Here is a 14179-nt window from a genome sequence, read left to right on the forward strand (position 1 = left end):
GAATGATGAGTCTAGTGCAACATATGCAAAATCATTCAAATCATTTGGGATTTTCATATGCACCAACATAATCATCATTGTGTATGACATTTTTTTTCTGTTTACCACGTAAAACTTGTTCTACTTTTTTTGTCCCAGGTTTCTTAGTAGTACCCATTTATGCTTCAAAATAAATTTTGTATATACATTTAAAAAAAGTGTTACAGTATTTTTTTAACAACAATATTAGGTCAGACTTACAATTAAGTTCAAATCAGTCTCTCATGGGGTTAGTCAAGGATTAATGTTAATAGGCTTTACTCCACTGTAGCCTACCTGCAGTCATGTCGTGCACAGACATAGAGTGGATGTTACATTTATAGGAGACCATGGATGCCTCAGTTATATTTCGTTTGATTGTTTTCCTTCTTTTATTAAGTCATATTAGCTCAGAGTGTTTTCCAGGATGTTCATGTGGGACTGACCGTTTTGGGAGGTTAGTTACTGTTCCTTTTGTTAAAGACATCAGCAGTATCATTGAGCAAAAATTATGTTGTTGTGCTGAGATTAGTTATAGCTATAGCACAATGTAAGATCTAGTCTGTAAATAAATGGGCGATCCGAGGAGCTATTCTGCCCTAGAAAAAAATAGTAATTAAACCTCAGTGTTAAAATTCAACACATTATAAATGTAAGTGTTTTTGTTTTCATAACACAAAGAATTGCTGTTCCTGACCAAACATTCTAGATAACAATTTTCTCCAGGAGAACATTGTTATTAGAACTTGATGTCATTATTTTTAATATAATATAATATAATTATATTATATTATATTATATTATACTGTAGCTATATGTTGTAAAGTTGTCGAACATCAACGTACAATTGAAAGTATTGAACGTTTTTCTCTAGGTCACTCACATGTATGGGAATTGCATTAACCCAGATTCCTGATGACGTACCGCAAGATCTGACTAAAATTCGAATAGAGAAATCACAGCTAAGTGAACTACCAAAAGCAGCGTTTTCCCATATTAAGTGTCTAAAGCATCTCTGGCTGAATTTCAATGACATCGCCATCATAAACATCAAAAGTCTGGAAGGTATGGGTAACTTGACGGAGCTCCGGTTGCAGGGTAACAAGCTGCGTTCAGTGCCATGGACAGCGTTTGAGGAAACGCCCAACCTCAAGATTTTGGATCTGAAGAACAACCGCATTGACGCGCTCCCCGAACACGCGCTTAAGTTTTTGCCAGGTCTCACCTATTTAGACCTGTCCTCTAATCAACTCTCAGTCATTTCTAAAGATGTGTTTATGAACTGGCCTCTCTACCACACAGAAAGTAAGCACGAAAAACCTTCAGCGTCAAATGTTGTTCTGGCGCTTCACGACAACCCGTGGTTGTGCGACTGTCGCCTGGGAGGCTTCATTGAGTTTATCAAATCGTTGAGTCCGCCCTTCATTTTAATGAACTCATATTTGACATGCTCTGGCCCGGAATTCAAGGCAGGGAAATTTTTCCATGATGTCGATTTAAAGACGTGTGTGAAGCCAGTGGTCAGCGCCCCAGTCAACAACATCACCGCGCCTTCAGGCAGAAACATCACGCTAACATGCTTTGTCACGGCCAGACCTGAACCTGCCATTCGGTGGACATACGGTCTTAAGATATTAAGAGGATTTCGTGGTAAGAGATATACTCCTAAAACGTGTTAACATGTGTGTCTTTACTTAAATAGATCTTTCTTTAAAAAATAGGTAATTAACCCTCGATAATTGCACATTTTACTTTTGCAAATTAATTAGGCCTATATGCAATAACATCACCGTTTATGTTACAAAATGACATGCTTTTAGACCTTGGCTATACAATTAATTTGAATATAATAAGAATTTTTCAATTCATCAGTAAATCTGAGTTTTCAAAAACATTCCAAATAGTGCATGGACAATGTGTTTTTAAATATTATATTTTTATATACATAATATAATATATAATTATACATTAAAAAGGAGTGTAAGTGATAAAGAGTTGTCAAAAATCCAAACTACTTAAAACCAGATTATGCTACTGTGACGCATATGATGCCTATTATGCAAGCTTCTGAAAATGATCCCAAATTATTACAAATCATGGAAAAAAAAAATAGTTTCACATTGTCAAATTACTAACTAGTGTAATTATTACATACATTTATGAAATTATGAATCAATTTTAATAATAGAAATTATTGTTATTATTATACTGTAAAATTACACAAAAATACCTTTTGGCCATACTCCATGTTGGCCTCAACTTCACTTTTTTTTCCTTCAGAGATTCAGAACCGTGTGGATGAAGACACTATCAGGTCTCAGCTGATCATTCCTTCGCTCCATCTGGCCGACAGAGGACTCTACACCTGCTTTGCCAACAATTTCATCGGCAACTCCTCAATCGGTATATTACTGGATGTGACATCTCCAGAAGGCTCACTCTCTCATTCCTCAGACCTCCCTACTGCCATTGGAGAGGAAAATGTTTACATTGATATCCGAATTGCCAAGCAGACAGTGTATGGCATTACAATTGAGTGGCATGCTGTGACAGACAATCCAGCAGAAACCTGGTTCACCATTCATTTTGGCCGCTATGACACACTTAAGAAAGAGCAGATATACATAGGACCAGGTATTAACACATATTCTGTCACAGACCTGCTACCAGTCACTAAGTATGAAATCTGTGTTACTCTAAAGAACCAGGCTCCTCGAAATGGCCAGTGCATCGTGTTCGTGACAGGCAGTGATTTCAATGAAATGCAACAGAGAGAAAAACTCATTCATATTGTCGTAATTGTACTTGCCATGGTGCTCGCTGTGCCCGCGGGAATGTACGCCTGCACCACCGATGCCAAGTTCACCTGCTTTGAGCGTTGCACGGAGATGTGGAGAAACAGGAGAAACACGGAGCACTCACACTCGTCTGACGAGAGGCAGGGCACGTTTGACAGTCTCCAGGCCGCCAGTGATGAGGGCCTCTGCAAGGAGTCCAGCAAGGAGATAAAGGCCCGACGAAGGTCTGCTGAAAAGATACAGAAAATAAAGAATGAACGAAGACCAACAGCTGAGCTTTACTGACACTGCACATTGAAAAGAGACTGATCAATACCCATGAAAGGAGCAGGAAAGCCTCAGTGCATTGTCATCCAGCTTGAGTGGTCAACAGGAGATCGGAGTAAAGTTAATATTCTTATTATGGATGTCTCGATTGATCATGAACTCACGGATCAGGTGCAGCTGGACAGGATTTTTCCAGACAAACTGGTGAAAACCAAAGGAAGCCATTGAATAAAAGCAAAGTCACTGAATCAAACACTTCCATCAGCTGTATTCTACATGGCATAAGCAAGCTATTTTCATTGAATGTTTGACACTTCAGATTCTTTAGCTACTACTATACAGTAGGTAAATAACTAAGAATAATAAGTGCTGCACACCAGTGTTTATGATTATAATAATGAATTAAAAATAACATACGTTTGCAATATAAAGTTATATAACAGGCTGTTTCTGTACTGGTCTCCAACATTCAAGTTGCAAATAGCCAAGCCGCTTTATTGGCATCAATGGTTTCAATGAAGAACCTTTAAAATCCATTGAACCTTTCCATTCCATGCAAGGATTTTCTTTAGATTCGAAAAACGGTCTTTTAAAAGAACTGTTCACTGAAAAAACAAAAACAAACAAAACCCTTTTGAAATCTATATTTGTAAGAGTTATATTCAGAGGGGAACAGACCGTTTATCATCTCACTGCACTTTATAGAAACAACCAGTGACAAGTAGCGCTCAGAGTATAGAAGACATTGATAATGCAACTGTACATAAAACATAATTTGGGGGATTATATTTCCATTTAAAACTACCGGTAAGTGAATTATTTTAGGTTGAGGTGCATTTGTATGATTGTTATATTCGTGGCATGTTTTAAGTGACAGATTTATTTTTAATGCACATGATACAAACCTAGGGGTTTAAAAGCAGATTAGGATTTTTGAGGCCTGTTCCATATCATGTGAGTCCAACAGCAGACTGAATGCTTATCTTTTAAAATGGACTCAAGCGTCAGTCAGCAAGTCCTCTGACAAACAATTGAAAATGCCACATACAATGAAAATTAAACAGAGACCGACACAATTGACCTTCAAACTAATTGATCAATTTGAACTCCAATCATTGAAAGAGTTGGGGAATAAATGTAATTAAGATTGTTTTCTATAAATGATTTTGCCTCTTAAGTATATTTTGTTCCCTTTTATTTTCTTAACAAATGAGTGATGGGTGTAATCTTTGTAGGTAAATATATACATTAAAATGAAAATTTGTTGCTGAACTTATACAATGTTTCTGTACTGAAATGTTTAAAATTTATATCACACATGGACTGTCATTCAAGGCAGTCAACTTTATTTGTAAATATGCCAGAAATAAGAAATAACTCTATTCCACCACTAACAGACTGAACGGATAGCGCTGTCGAATCGTGCCGCTCTGCACTAATCCAGGCTCGTTGACATCTATGCTTCTTTTTCCATTGTGGTGCTACTAAACCCGGATTAAAACGCACATGACCAATCGTGAACCTCAGACTGAACCAAAAAAGTGCATAAAGTGAATTCCACAGCTCTCTCTAATTTATGTCAGTAATAAACTTTGAGGCTTCTGACTTTTTTCCAGAGCTCTGTGACCTTGCTCCGAAATAAACTAGTCAAGTTCCAAATAAAATGTCCGCATCTTGGTTAGAATGTTCTGTTTTTCCTTTATCCTAGTCCATCAGCGCACTTTGCAAGTTTGTAATCCTCTCTAAAAAAAAACAGTAATCCTACAGGGTATAATTCCATGTCATTTGTGCTTTTACCCCCGCAGTGTGCTGCTTTTACAATGTGAAAACAGACTTTCCTCATCACAGCAGTCTTATCTCATGCGCAGGGGTTCTTTAAAAAAGAAAGAATTGACCAATGTTAAAAAAAAAAAAAAAACATTCACCTAAAAAACTTTACAATGCACTTCTCTTTGAATATATAAATACCGTGTTTAGAGATTTAGAAAAGCCAGAGAGAAAGCGCATAATTTGTCTTATAAATCTTAATGGGATCACCAAATCTGAACTTGATGTTAAGCCCCAAAAGAACAAGCACGAGCTAAAATAAGCAAACCGTCATTGCACGTGGTTATTTTCTCAAAGATTTGAGTTGACTGTTGGTGTCACAAGAGTCATCAAATCTGTATTTGAAAAATAAATCTCTGTTTTAAAAAAGATTTAGGTCACACCAACTGCACCATGATCCCATATGACGAAATGCAGCATTAAAGGAAATAATACTTTTTCTCAATCCTATATTATACAGAATAAAAAAAAAAACAACAACAGAGGCTATAAGATTACATTCAGCAGTTTCATATCATGAGACCACTTCACAAACAAGAATAAAAACTCGCTTTGCTTAATATGCCTTTAAATAAAACAACACATTTGAATGAAATGTCCATTTATTTACAAAAGGTTGAATATAAACAGAGATCACTCTAATTATTTTACATTTAATACTGAACGGCATGACACCTGACAATGTACATTAGATGGATGAAACACGGCACAATATGATAATGTAACTGTATGGTTTTCCTCACTGAAGGATAGTAAAATATGGATATAATATTGGATGTCTTTGTGGTTCATCCAGCAAATCAATGTTTAGAATTTGGCATTGTAAATGTTCATTCAAGGTCCAAAAGATATTGTGTTAGACTTAAAAAGCCATTAATTTGCTGGTCTCAGAGACACTACTGTGTTTTTGAAAACACAAAAACAAAAAAACCTAAACAACAACCTAGTGTTCCCTTTTAAAAACCATGTATTGAGTAAAAAGTACATGATATTAAAGAGTAAACATTCACATCACAGACATATTTCATTTTTCTTGTCAGTTATCCACAGTAAAAAAAAAAAAAAAGACTTTGGTTTGGTTCATTTCTGGATGAAAAGTATCCACAGATGGAGAAATGTCAGAGAAGCATTGAGTAAATGTGAACCAATTCTTTTCCATCCAGAAGAGGGCAGTACACAGCGTCATAGTGTGCGGATTAGCAGGGTGTTAGTCTTGGCAAGTGACACTTTTCCACTAGAAACCTGCAATCCCATCTGAACTCTGCATACATACGGCAAGTGGCAGAGTTGTCCTGCTGAGATCTTGATCTTGCTCAAATCTTGCCAAAAATCTTCTTGGTCAGAAGAAACAGGACAGAGAATTAGCAGAGGAACACATCTTCTCACCAGTGAACACTGGTATTTCTACATCCATTTCACTATAATCAGTACCGGTTGGCCATGTTTTTCTGCTCCAGTCTAAGTTTGAGCTCAGAAACCAGTGCTGTGTTGACAGGATTTTCTTTACTCGTATAAGATTTTCTCTTTGTCTTGGAGGCCACCGAGGCGGACACTGTAGGTACCGCCCACTCGCGGTCACCGTGTCTATAGTGACTTGGCAACGGCGGGGGCATGTTAGGAGGCGACGGAGGCGCTCGATGATGAAAACACACTTTGCTGTTATTGTTACAGTTGATATTCTCAGATGTAGGGTTCTCCTGTTCCTCTCTAAATGGTTGCTGGAAGTCGTCTTGTCTCCGGAATTTACGCTTCCTGCGTATGATGCGACGGGAGGGTAGGATCTTGTTGGACTTGATGTTTCTCACGAATATAATAGTAGATATCAAGACAGTCACAAAAACCATGATTATAATGACACCACTGATCAAGCCTAGGAAATGCATGGGATTTTCCCTACTTTTCAATAAAAAGGACGTCAAAGGTCCCTTGAGTTGAGTCTGTAAAAGAGCACAAAGAGAAATCAAGTCCATAGGACTCAAGGGTGATATACGTTAGGCTTTTCTCTGTTTGGCCAGAGACACATGATAAAAGTGAGGCAGATAAATAATTCCCTGAGAGGCCAGTAGCAGGCTACCAAGCATTCTTGTAGGACTATGGTATATAAGCGTGGGTTAGAAAGCACCGATAGGGCGACTACATGGACTATACACAGCGTGACTGCATGGCATATTGACAGCTGAGGACAGATTTAAAGCAATTGATTTGGTGTTTCTTTAAATTAATTTGAAATGAATTTGAATGTTTCAACAGAGTCTGGTTGCACAGTAAGACAAGATCAGAAGGGTTGAATAGGGCACCCAGAATTAAGACCATGCAGCCTCATTGTCATAATCTCAAAAACATCTACTGTACGATGTAGACTGAATGGAGAAAGGGCGATTGCGTAGAATAAAAGCTATTATTTTGAAAAATATATGTATTTGAATGTGCTCTTTTACAGACATTTTACTTGCCTTTAAGCCACAATAAAATCATGGAAGGAAAAAAAAAAATAAAGAAAAAAAAGTTAAGAATTGGTGTCGGTGTCAAAGTGTCTCATGGTCAGAGCCTCCTAATAATCTTTCTGATCTTGCCCCTTGGCTGGACCCGGGACTTTTTCACAGATTTCCAGAACATTATGGTGGATATGAAAACGGTCAGAATGATAGCGAGGACTACAATGCTCAAGCAAATGCTGAAAACAGTCCAGGGCCGAGTTCTCAGACTCAAGAAGTATGAAATCAATCTGGATTTGATCTGTAAAGCACACAATAACAAAAACTTATGCTAGGTTTGATATGAGGTTTTCTCAGAATACAGATAAAATAGTGAGAGTGCAGATTCAAGATTTTCATATGCATGATTCAGTATTTTTATAGAATGCATGAATGAGAAGCAAAGGGTTCTTGAGTTGTTTTGAATGGAAATACTAAAAATGTTGCTTTCACTTTTTAAATGAACAGGATTCTCAGTAAAAAAAAAAAAAAAAGACAGCACTAATAAAAAAAACACTTACCGCTTCTGTGATGTCAATCTTTATCACTGTGGTGGTGCTGAAGGATGGTGAACCTCTGTCTTTGGCCTGAACAACCACAGACCAAGTACAGTCTTTCTGATTGGTGATATTGTGGACTATGTCCATGGATTTGATGTACGGCTTCAACTTTATTTCTCCTGTGTCTGCATCGATGTCAAATATGTTGTCTGGGTCGGCTTTCGTAATGGAGTATTCAATGACATTGTTTGGCTCTTCTGCATCTTCATCAATCGCCTACAAGCATCAAACACAGTCAACTGACAATTACACAAGTCTTCTAGAAGAACAACATTTCAAGGAGTCTTTAAAATAGCTGCTAACCTCTATTTTCACCGGTGCACCAATCACCATTGTTTTCTCTAGAGAGTTTTCATTAAACTCTGGTGAATGGTCATTGAGGTCAATAATGGTGACGAAGACTTCTGCAAGGCTGTATTTTCCTTCAGTGTCTTCAGCCTTCACATAGAAGTTATACTTGGATTTGACCTCGGCGTCCAGACTGGCCCAGGGCTGAGTGTAGATGATTCCAGAATCAGCCTGAATGAGAAACCTTTGTGAAAAAAATATAAGTCAGGAAATGAGTTCTCTTGGAAAATCAGGATTACACAAAGCTTGTTGTACAGGGAGATGTTAACGTGATTTAAAACTTTGAGAACACACTCTCTCCTTTTGAAAACTGTTATGAATACTTCTTGTTATGATGTAAACAGGATAAAACATCATATACTTAGATACAGTCTACGTTTTTCCTCTTTGTCGCCATCTCTGTTTGAAATCTGCAATTGCAGTCATTCGGGGAACTATCATATTTACGCGAGTTGTACTTCAACACTCTCAACACTGCACAGCGTGGATGAACACAATGTTTGAGGAGACTGTGAGGCTGTCAGTATCCAGATGTGGATACTGGGATTCAGAATCACAGATTATTATGTTTGGAAGTATGACTAACATAAGATTTTTCACAGAAAATGTTATCTGAACTACTAAGAAATATCCACTTTTGTTCTGGTTCTGACATTGCAGTAAATCAAGCTGATTATATCTAACAATTGCTTATAAGTTATCATATCATGCAAAACCATGCAAATTATACTTTTTTTCTCAAATTGTTAATGTTAACAACGTCAGCATTGCATAACTACATGTAATGTCCTTCCGATATGTATCCTTGTTTTCTCATGGGTCCGGTTGCAGTCTCTTTTCTTCTTTAGCCACTCCAAAGTCAGGCATTTTACAGCGGATGAATCTCTAGTTGTCACTGGTGATTGTTTGTACCTTTCTGGATCCGCCATCAAATTGATAAGTTTAATTATATGTGATGTAATGACTCAATATAGCCTACTAGCTGAGACTCTTCTTTATGTGTACAGATGTGACGTAATGACTCAATATAGCCGACTATAGCCGAGACTCTTTCTTTATGTGTACAGATGTGACGTAATGACTCAATATAGCCGACTATAGCCGAGACTCTTTCTTTATGTGTACAGATGTGACGTAATGACTCAATATAGCCGACTATAGCCGAGACTCTTTCTTTATGTGTACAGATGTGACATAATGACGCAAAGACGTGCTCAAATCTCCCGCAGAAATCCACCAGTACCATTGGAATTAAAAACATCATTACAAGCTTATCGCTTTGAATCGAGCTAAGGCAAGCAGACAGTTTTGAACATTGGCTGCTAATGAATTTTCTCAAATATGTATTTTGGATAATTTCCCGGACTGCAGCTTTAAAAGATTGGGGTTTTTGAATGAAATCTCTCATGCTCATCAATTTAAATAGAGGTATCGATCTATTTTATTGAAATTATATTTTAATATATTTTAAGATATCTATTCATGTGATCTGAATTTTCAGTTATCATAAATCCAGTTTCATTCAGCTTCAGTGTTATTTTCTTTCAAATCATCCAAATATGCTGATTTGGTTCTCAAGAAACATTTCATATTTATTATTAATGTTGAAATCAGTTCAAAAGAACAGCATTTATTTGAAATGGAAATCTTAGAAGTCTGTACTGACACATTTGATCAATTTAATGTCCTTGCTGAATAAAAAAAACTATTGAACGTTAGTGTGTATATATTGCTCTATATGACTGCCCTGACACAACAGCTCTTTGACCTGTTTGTACAAACCCTGGAGGTTGTGGAAGTGTTCTGAAAATCTGTCTGGTTATTATTTTACATACGCAATTCGATTTTGTGCAGCAAATGTGCAGAAATGACACACTGCACCTTTAAGTGGGGCTGTTACATGAAAAGAAGAACAGTCTATTTTCTGCTCAAATCCCATTAGTGGATTAACCAATATGGAGGGCCGATTAACTCTTTGTTTGCAGTGAAATTTAGTTTTGCATTACTTGTCAATTGATTCTGTATGGAGAAAAATTGTTGTCATTTGACAAAGTGTGTAGTTTATGAAATATTAATTCAATAATGACAATGATAAAATCTGATGAATGAAAATGCATAAAGACTGTGTGCTGACGATTTAGAGGTATTGTTGTCCGGTAAATAAAATCAGGCATAAGCTGCAATTGGCAGCCTGTGTGGTCTGTCTGGCAGAAACAAAACAGAAAAGATCCCACACTCACTCAGCCTTGCCAATGAGAGTGTTCACACAGCTGGAAAAAGGAAGCTTACCGGAAAGCTTTATCATGCCTGTTCTGTCAACAAGTCATCATTTCCACATTTGTATTATATTTATGTGTTTTATGGTCTATAAAATGTAACAATATGTTACTATCAGAGACCATCAATCTGTCTCCAGGTGTGGGAAGCTTGAGACAGATTTTTGAATAAAGAGCTGAAAACAGCGGGATGACTGAACTCTGTCCCAAGATGGCAATAATATTTCAGCAATTTGAGCGCCGCCTTTGGAATCTAATAAAAGAAAGGAAAATCTGATCCACCTGGGTACAGCTAGTCCTGAGCATAGCTAGATACAAGTCTTACAACAACAAAAAAAGTTATTGGAAACTGAATTCTGCCTAGCTTTGGTATCTGTAGGCTGTGTGTGATGAATCGAGGTGAGCTCACATCCCTCCTGTTCTCCCATTCACTAAATAGTCTGTGTTTTGGCATTAATGGTGTTGCATAAGCTACTGTTTTTCATGTGGCTTATTCCAGTCGGCTGGCATTTCATCAGTAGGATCCCAGGCATTAAAAAGACCACACACACTCTAAAAAGGAGGGGAAAAAACATTAAATGAGGGGTAGGGTACTCACAGGTCGGCTCCTGAGCCATAGATGGAGTATTTGACCACACCCCAAAGACCAGAATCAGGATCTGTGGCCTGCAGAGAGCATAAGGAGCAAACGTCAGCAACTGGCGTACTGAGATGCCAACATCTACGTAACAGAACAGATGACGTTTTGAGCCAAAAAGCAAAACATTAGGGGCGATGTGGGATTTGTTAATCAGGGTACGTCATTATTTCCCTTGTTATAGCATGTCCTCCGAGGTCAAATTCCGGCAGGTCATTTAGCAAATTGTAGTTCAGAAACAGGATAACTCCCATGTGGCGAGGACTTGCTTAATATGGTTCAATCTCTCTATCCACTGATGAAGGGCAGAGTGGGACAAGTTTACATCCGGACAGAAATTAGTTAAGCATTGTACCTGCATAAGGGTTCAATTTTGGGGAAAAACTCAGGGTTCTAGTCAGGAAAACATTTTCTTTTTTATACTTTTGTTTCAAAGTCTGTTTTTTTTATCCTACAGTAAAAACAATGACATTGTGAAATATTATTATAATTTAAAATAATTGCTTTCGATTTGAATATATTTTAAAATGTAACGTATTCCTATGCTGACAAAGCAGAATTTTCAGCAGGCAGTCTTCAGCGTCATCCTTTAGAAATCATTCTAATATGTATAATTTTGCAGAAACTGTAAAAAAATAAAATGAAATAAAATAAAAAATTGTTCAAGATTCATTGATAAATAGGAACTTTATAAGAACAGTGTTTATTTTAAATACTGTTTTGGTAACATTATAAATGTCTTTAGTCACTTTTGATAAATGTGATGCATCATTACTGAATAAAAATATTAAATATATATATATATATATATATATATATATATATATATATATATTATATATATATATATATATATATATTAGGGGTGGCACGGTTCACAAAACCCACGGTTCGGTTTGTATCACGGTTTTAGGGTCACGGTTTTCGGTTCTGTACGGTTCTTGTTATTTTTTCTTTTAATCTTTAACACTCCAGAAATGTACTTCAGCATGTGATATATAGCTTAATTATCCACACTTTAGGATACAGTATTAAAAATATATATATTATATTCATGCAATCATGCACAAACTGAATTTGACTCTTTGACTTTAAGCACATTTTGGGACTATCTCAGAGGAAAGCTAGGTGAGATTTAGATACAGCAAGAGAGAAGAAATTGACATGCTTTTTGTTTATTTGGCAAAAAAAAGGAGAATGTGTATCACTATCTCTACAAGAACTTGTGCATTTGTATCACATAAATCTTATTTACACAAAGAAATTAACTTTCATGTATCAACTGCTAACTTTTGTAGCTCTTACCAAAATTCTATCTTTTAAAAGAAAAAGAGAGCAACTCTTAAAACACTGTCTTTTAAATGTCAATATACATGAAACCTCATTGCCTATACTAGATAATAAAGCTATTGCAATAGCAAAGGCCATAAACATAAAGTGAAATTTAAGTTCAACCTCAACACAAAAACAGTATCAACAATGCTTCTATTCCCAAAATGTGAGGGTACTTTTTTCCACTTAAAATTAAAGTGCAGGGTTTGGAAACGTATGACTGAAGCTCTTATCTACATAAAGTGCCACTGTAGTTAAATTAAAATATCATAACATGAAATCCAAAATGTTCCCACACACCGGACTTATACCATAGACGACGCTGGCGCGTCCTCCAACTCCCTCATCTCTCCCACTTGCCATTTCCCCGCGTGCCGTGACCTGGCTGCAGCGCTCCATACTCCACTTTTACTGGCTTGTTTATTAACTTGAACCGGCGCTGCACAGAGCGATCGGTAATGACATCAAATACCGCGAAAGTGATGAATGCATACGGAGCCGACTCGCGCTAGATTGATGTTATTCACCGATCGCTCTGTGCAGCGCCGGTCCAAGTCGAACAAGTTTATGTCGCGCGAAAAGAAAACACACGTCACATACGGGCACGAGGTTACATTGCGCATGCGTCGAACCGTGAGACGCACACGCGCTCCGAACCGAGACAAGCGAACCGAACGGTTCGGGTGTTTTTTCATGTACCGTGCCACCCCTAATATATATATATATCACTGACCCCAAATTTTGAGTGGTAGTGCATTTAAACCTTATATTGTTTTTAGATTCAATTTGATGTGTTAAACATGTAAACATGATCAGTATCTATTTACAAAGCAGTTTTGTAGAACAAAAAAGCTGTACCATTTTGTTTGAGTATTCTGACACACAAAAAAGATAATCATGGTGGTATTTTTGTCTATTAAAGCACAAATCTGGGGTTTTAGTGTTACACAACTGAATGAAAATGATAGCCATCTGGCAGCTTACCACGTAATAGACTGTTTAGCATGCATTCACATACTGAGCATGATTTGGGATTCTGAGCCAACCCCTCAAATGTTATATTTAGATTAATAATGCGTATAATGCGTCTTTTTTCCATAAACAGAGCCGTCTAGAGAGAATGACAAACATGTTTATCTTTTTGTGCATATAATGTCTAGAGTGTTCTGTACTCACTGTCACAGACACAACATTGGATCCTCCGGGTGAATTTTCTGGAATCCGAGCGATGTAAAAATCAGAAGTGAATTTCGGAGTGTTATCATTGGTGTCTAGCAGATGAATGATTATGTCTGCCGTGGCACTGAACCTCTCAGGTGTGTCAATCTCAATAGCGAGGAGCTGGAAACAATGAGAATAAACTTACATTTCTTACACAACTGGCAGTATATTATTGATTATAATAGTGTAGGGTCATTCTCAGGCAATTTGTGTCCCCATTACTGGTACAATTACATATAGATTTAAAAGTAATTGAATTTTAGAAGACCATTTTGTCCATTGAATAAAAAAAATATATATTTACTGATGTGAAAACATTTGTAGATACATTGAAATTTCTTACTCATTAAGCATGTAATATTCTAACATTGTTGCTCTTTAAACATGTTTCTAAAAAACTGGGAAAAACGGGACAATTTCC

The 14179-nt window shown here is 36.9% G+C and overlaps 2 protein-coding genes across 5 annotated transcripts in view; one reads left to right on the top strand and one right to left on the bottom strand.

Moving 5' to 3' along the window:
- The first annotated feature begins 904 nt into the window (after nt 1-904).
- Nucleotides 905-3231, top strand: lrit2 (leucine-rich repeat, immunoglobulin-like and transmembrane domains 2). Its single transcript, XM_089117077.1, has 2 exons — nt 905-1668; nt 2299-3231. The coding sequence occupies exons 1-2, from the start codon at nt 906-908 to the stop codon at nt 3099-3101; spliced, it is 1566 nt and encodes a 521-aa protein (XP_088973203.1). The 5' UTR covers nt 905; the 3' UTR covers nt 3102-3231.
- A 2271-nt stretch (nt 3232-5502) lies between these two features.
- cdhr1a (cadherin related family member 1a) overlaps nt 5503-14179 on the bottom strand; it is a 128292-nt gene continuing 119615 nt past the window's right edge. For 3 of the 4 annotated variants that reach the window (XM_089117078.1, XM_089117079.1, XM_039672343.2), the window contains 5 exons: nt 13714-13878; nt 11167-11234; nt 8248-8476; nt 7906-8160; nt 5503-6847 (listed from right to left, as the gene is read on the bottom strand). In XM_089117078.1, coding sequence (XP_088973204.1) covers nt 6335-6847; nt 7906-8160; nt 8248-8476; nt 11167-11234; nt 13714-13878 — 1230 coding nt within the window. In that variant the 3' untranslated portion in view covers nt 5503-6334. Of the gene's footprint in view, nt 7647-7905; nt 8161-8247; nt 8477-11166; nt 11235-13713; nt 13879-14179 lie in introns of all 4 variants that reach the window. The other variant, XM_089117080.1, reaches the window with a different exon arrangement.

The sequence above is a fragment of the Pimephales promelas genome, chromosome 11 (assembly GCF_988280905.1).
Source record: "Pimephales promelas chromosome 11, fPimPro1.hap1.1, whole genome shotgun sequence".
In the NCBI taxonomy this organism is placed as follows: Eukaryota; Metazoa; Chordata; class Actinopteri; order Cypriniformes; family Leuciscidae; genus Pimephales; species Pimephales promelas.

Excerpts from the sequence above, each read along its gene's own strand:
- lrit2 (XM_089117077.1), top strand. The coding sequence starts at position 906 with ATGGGAATTGCATTAACCCAGATTCCTGATGACGTACCGCAAGATCTG. Across the intron at positions 1,669-2,298 it reads GATATTAAGAGGATTTCGTG|AGATTCAGAACCGTGTGGAT; the intron begins GTAAGAGATATA and ends TTTTTCCTTCAG.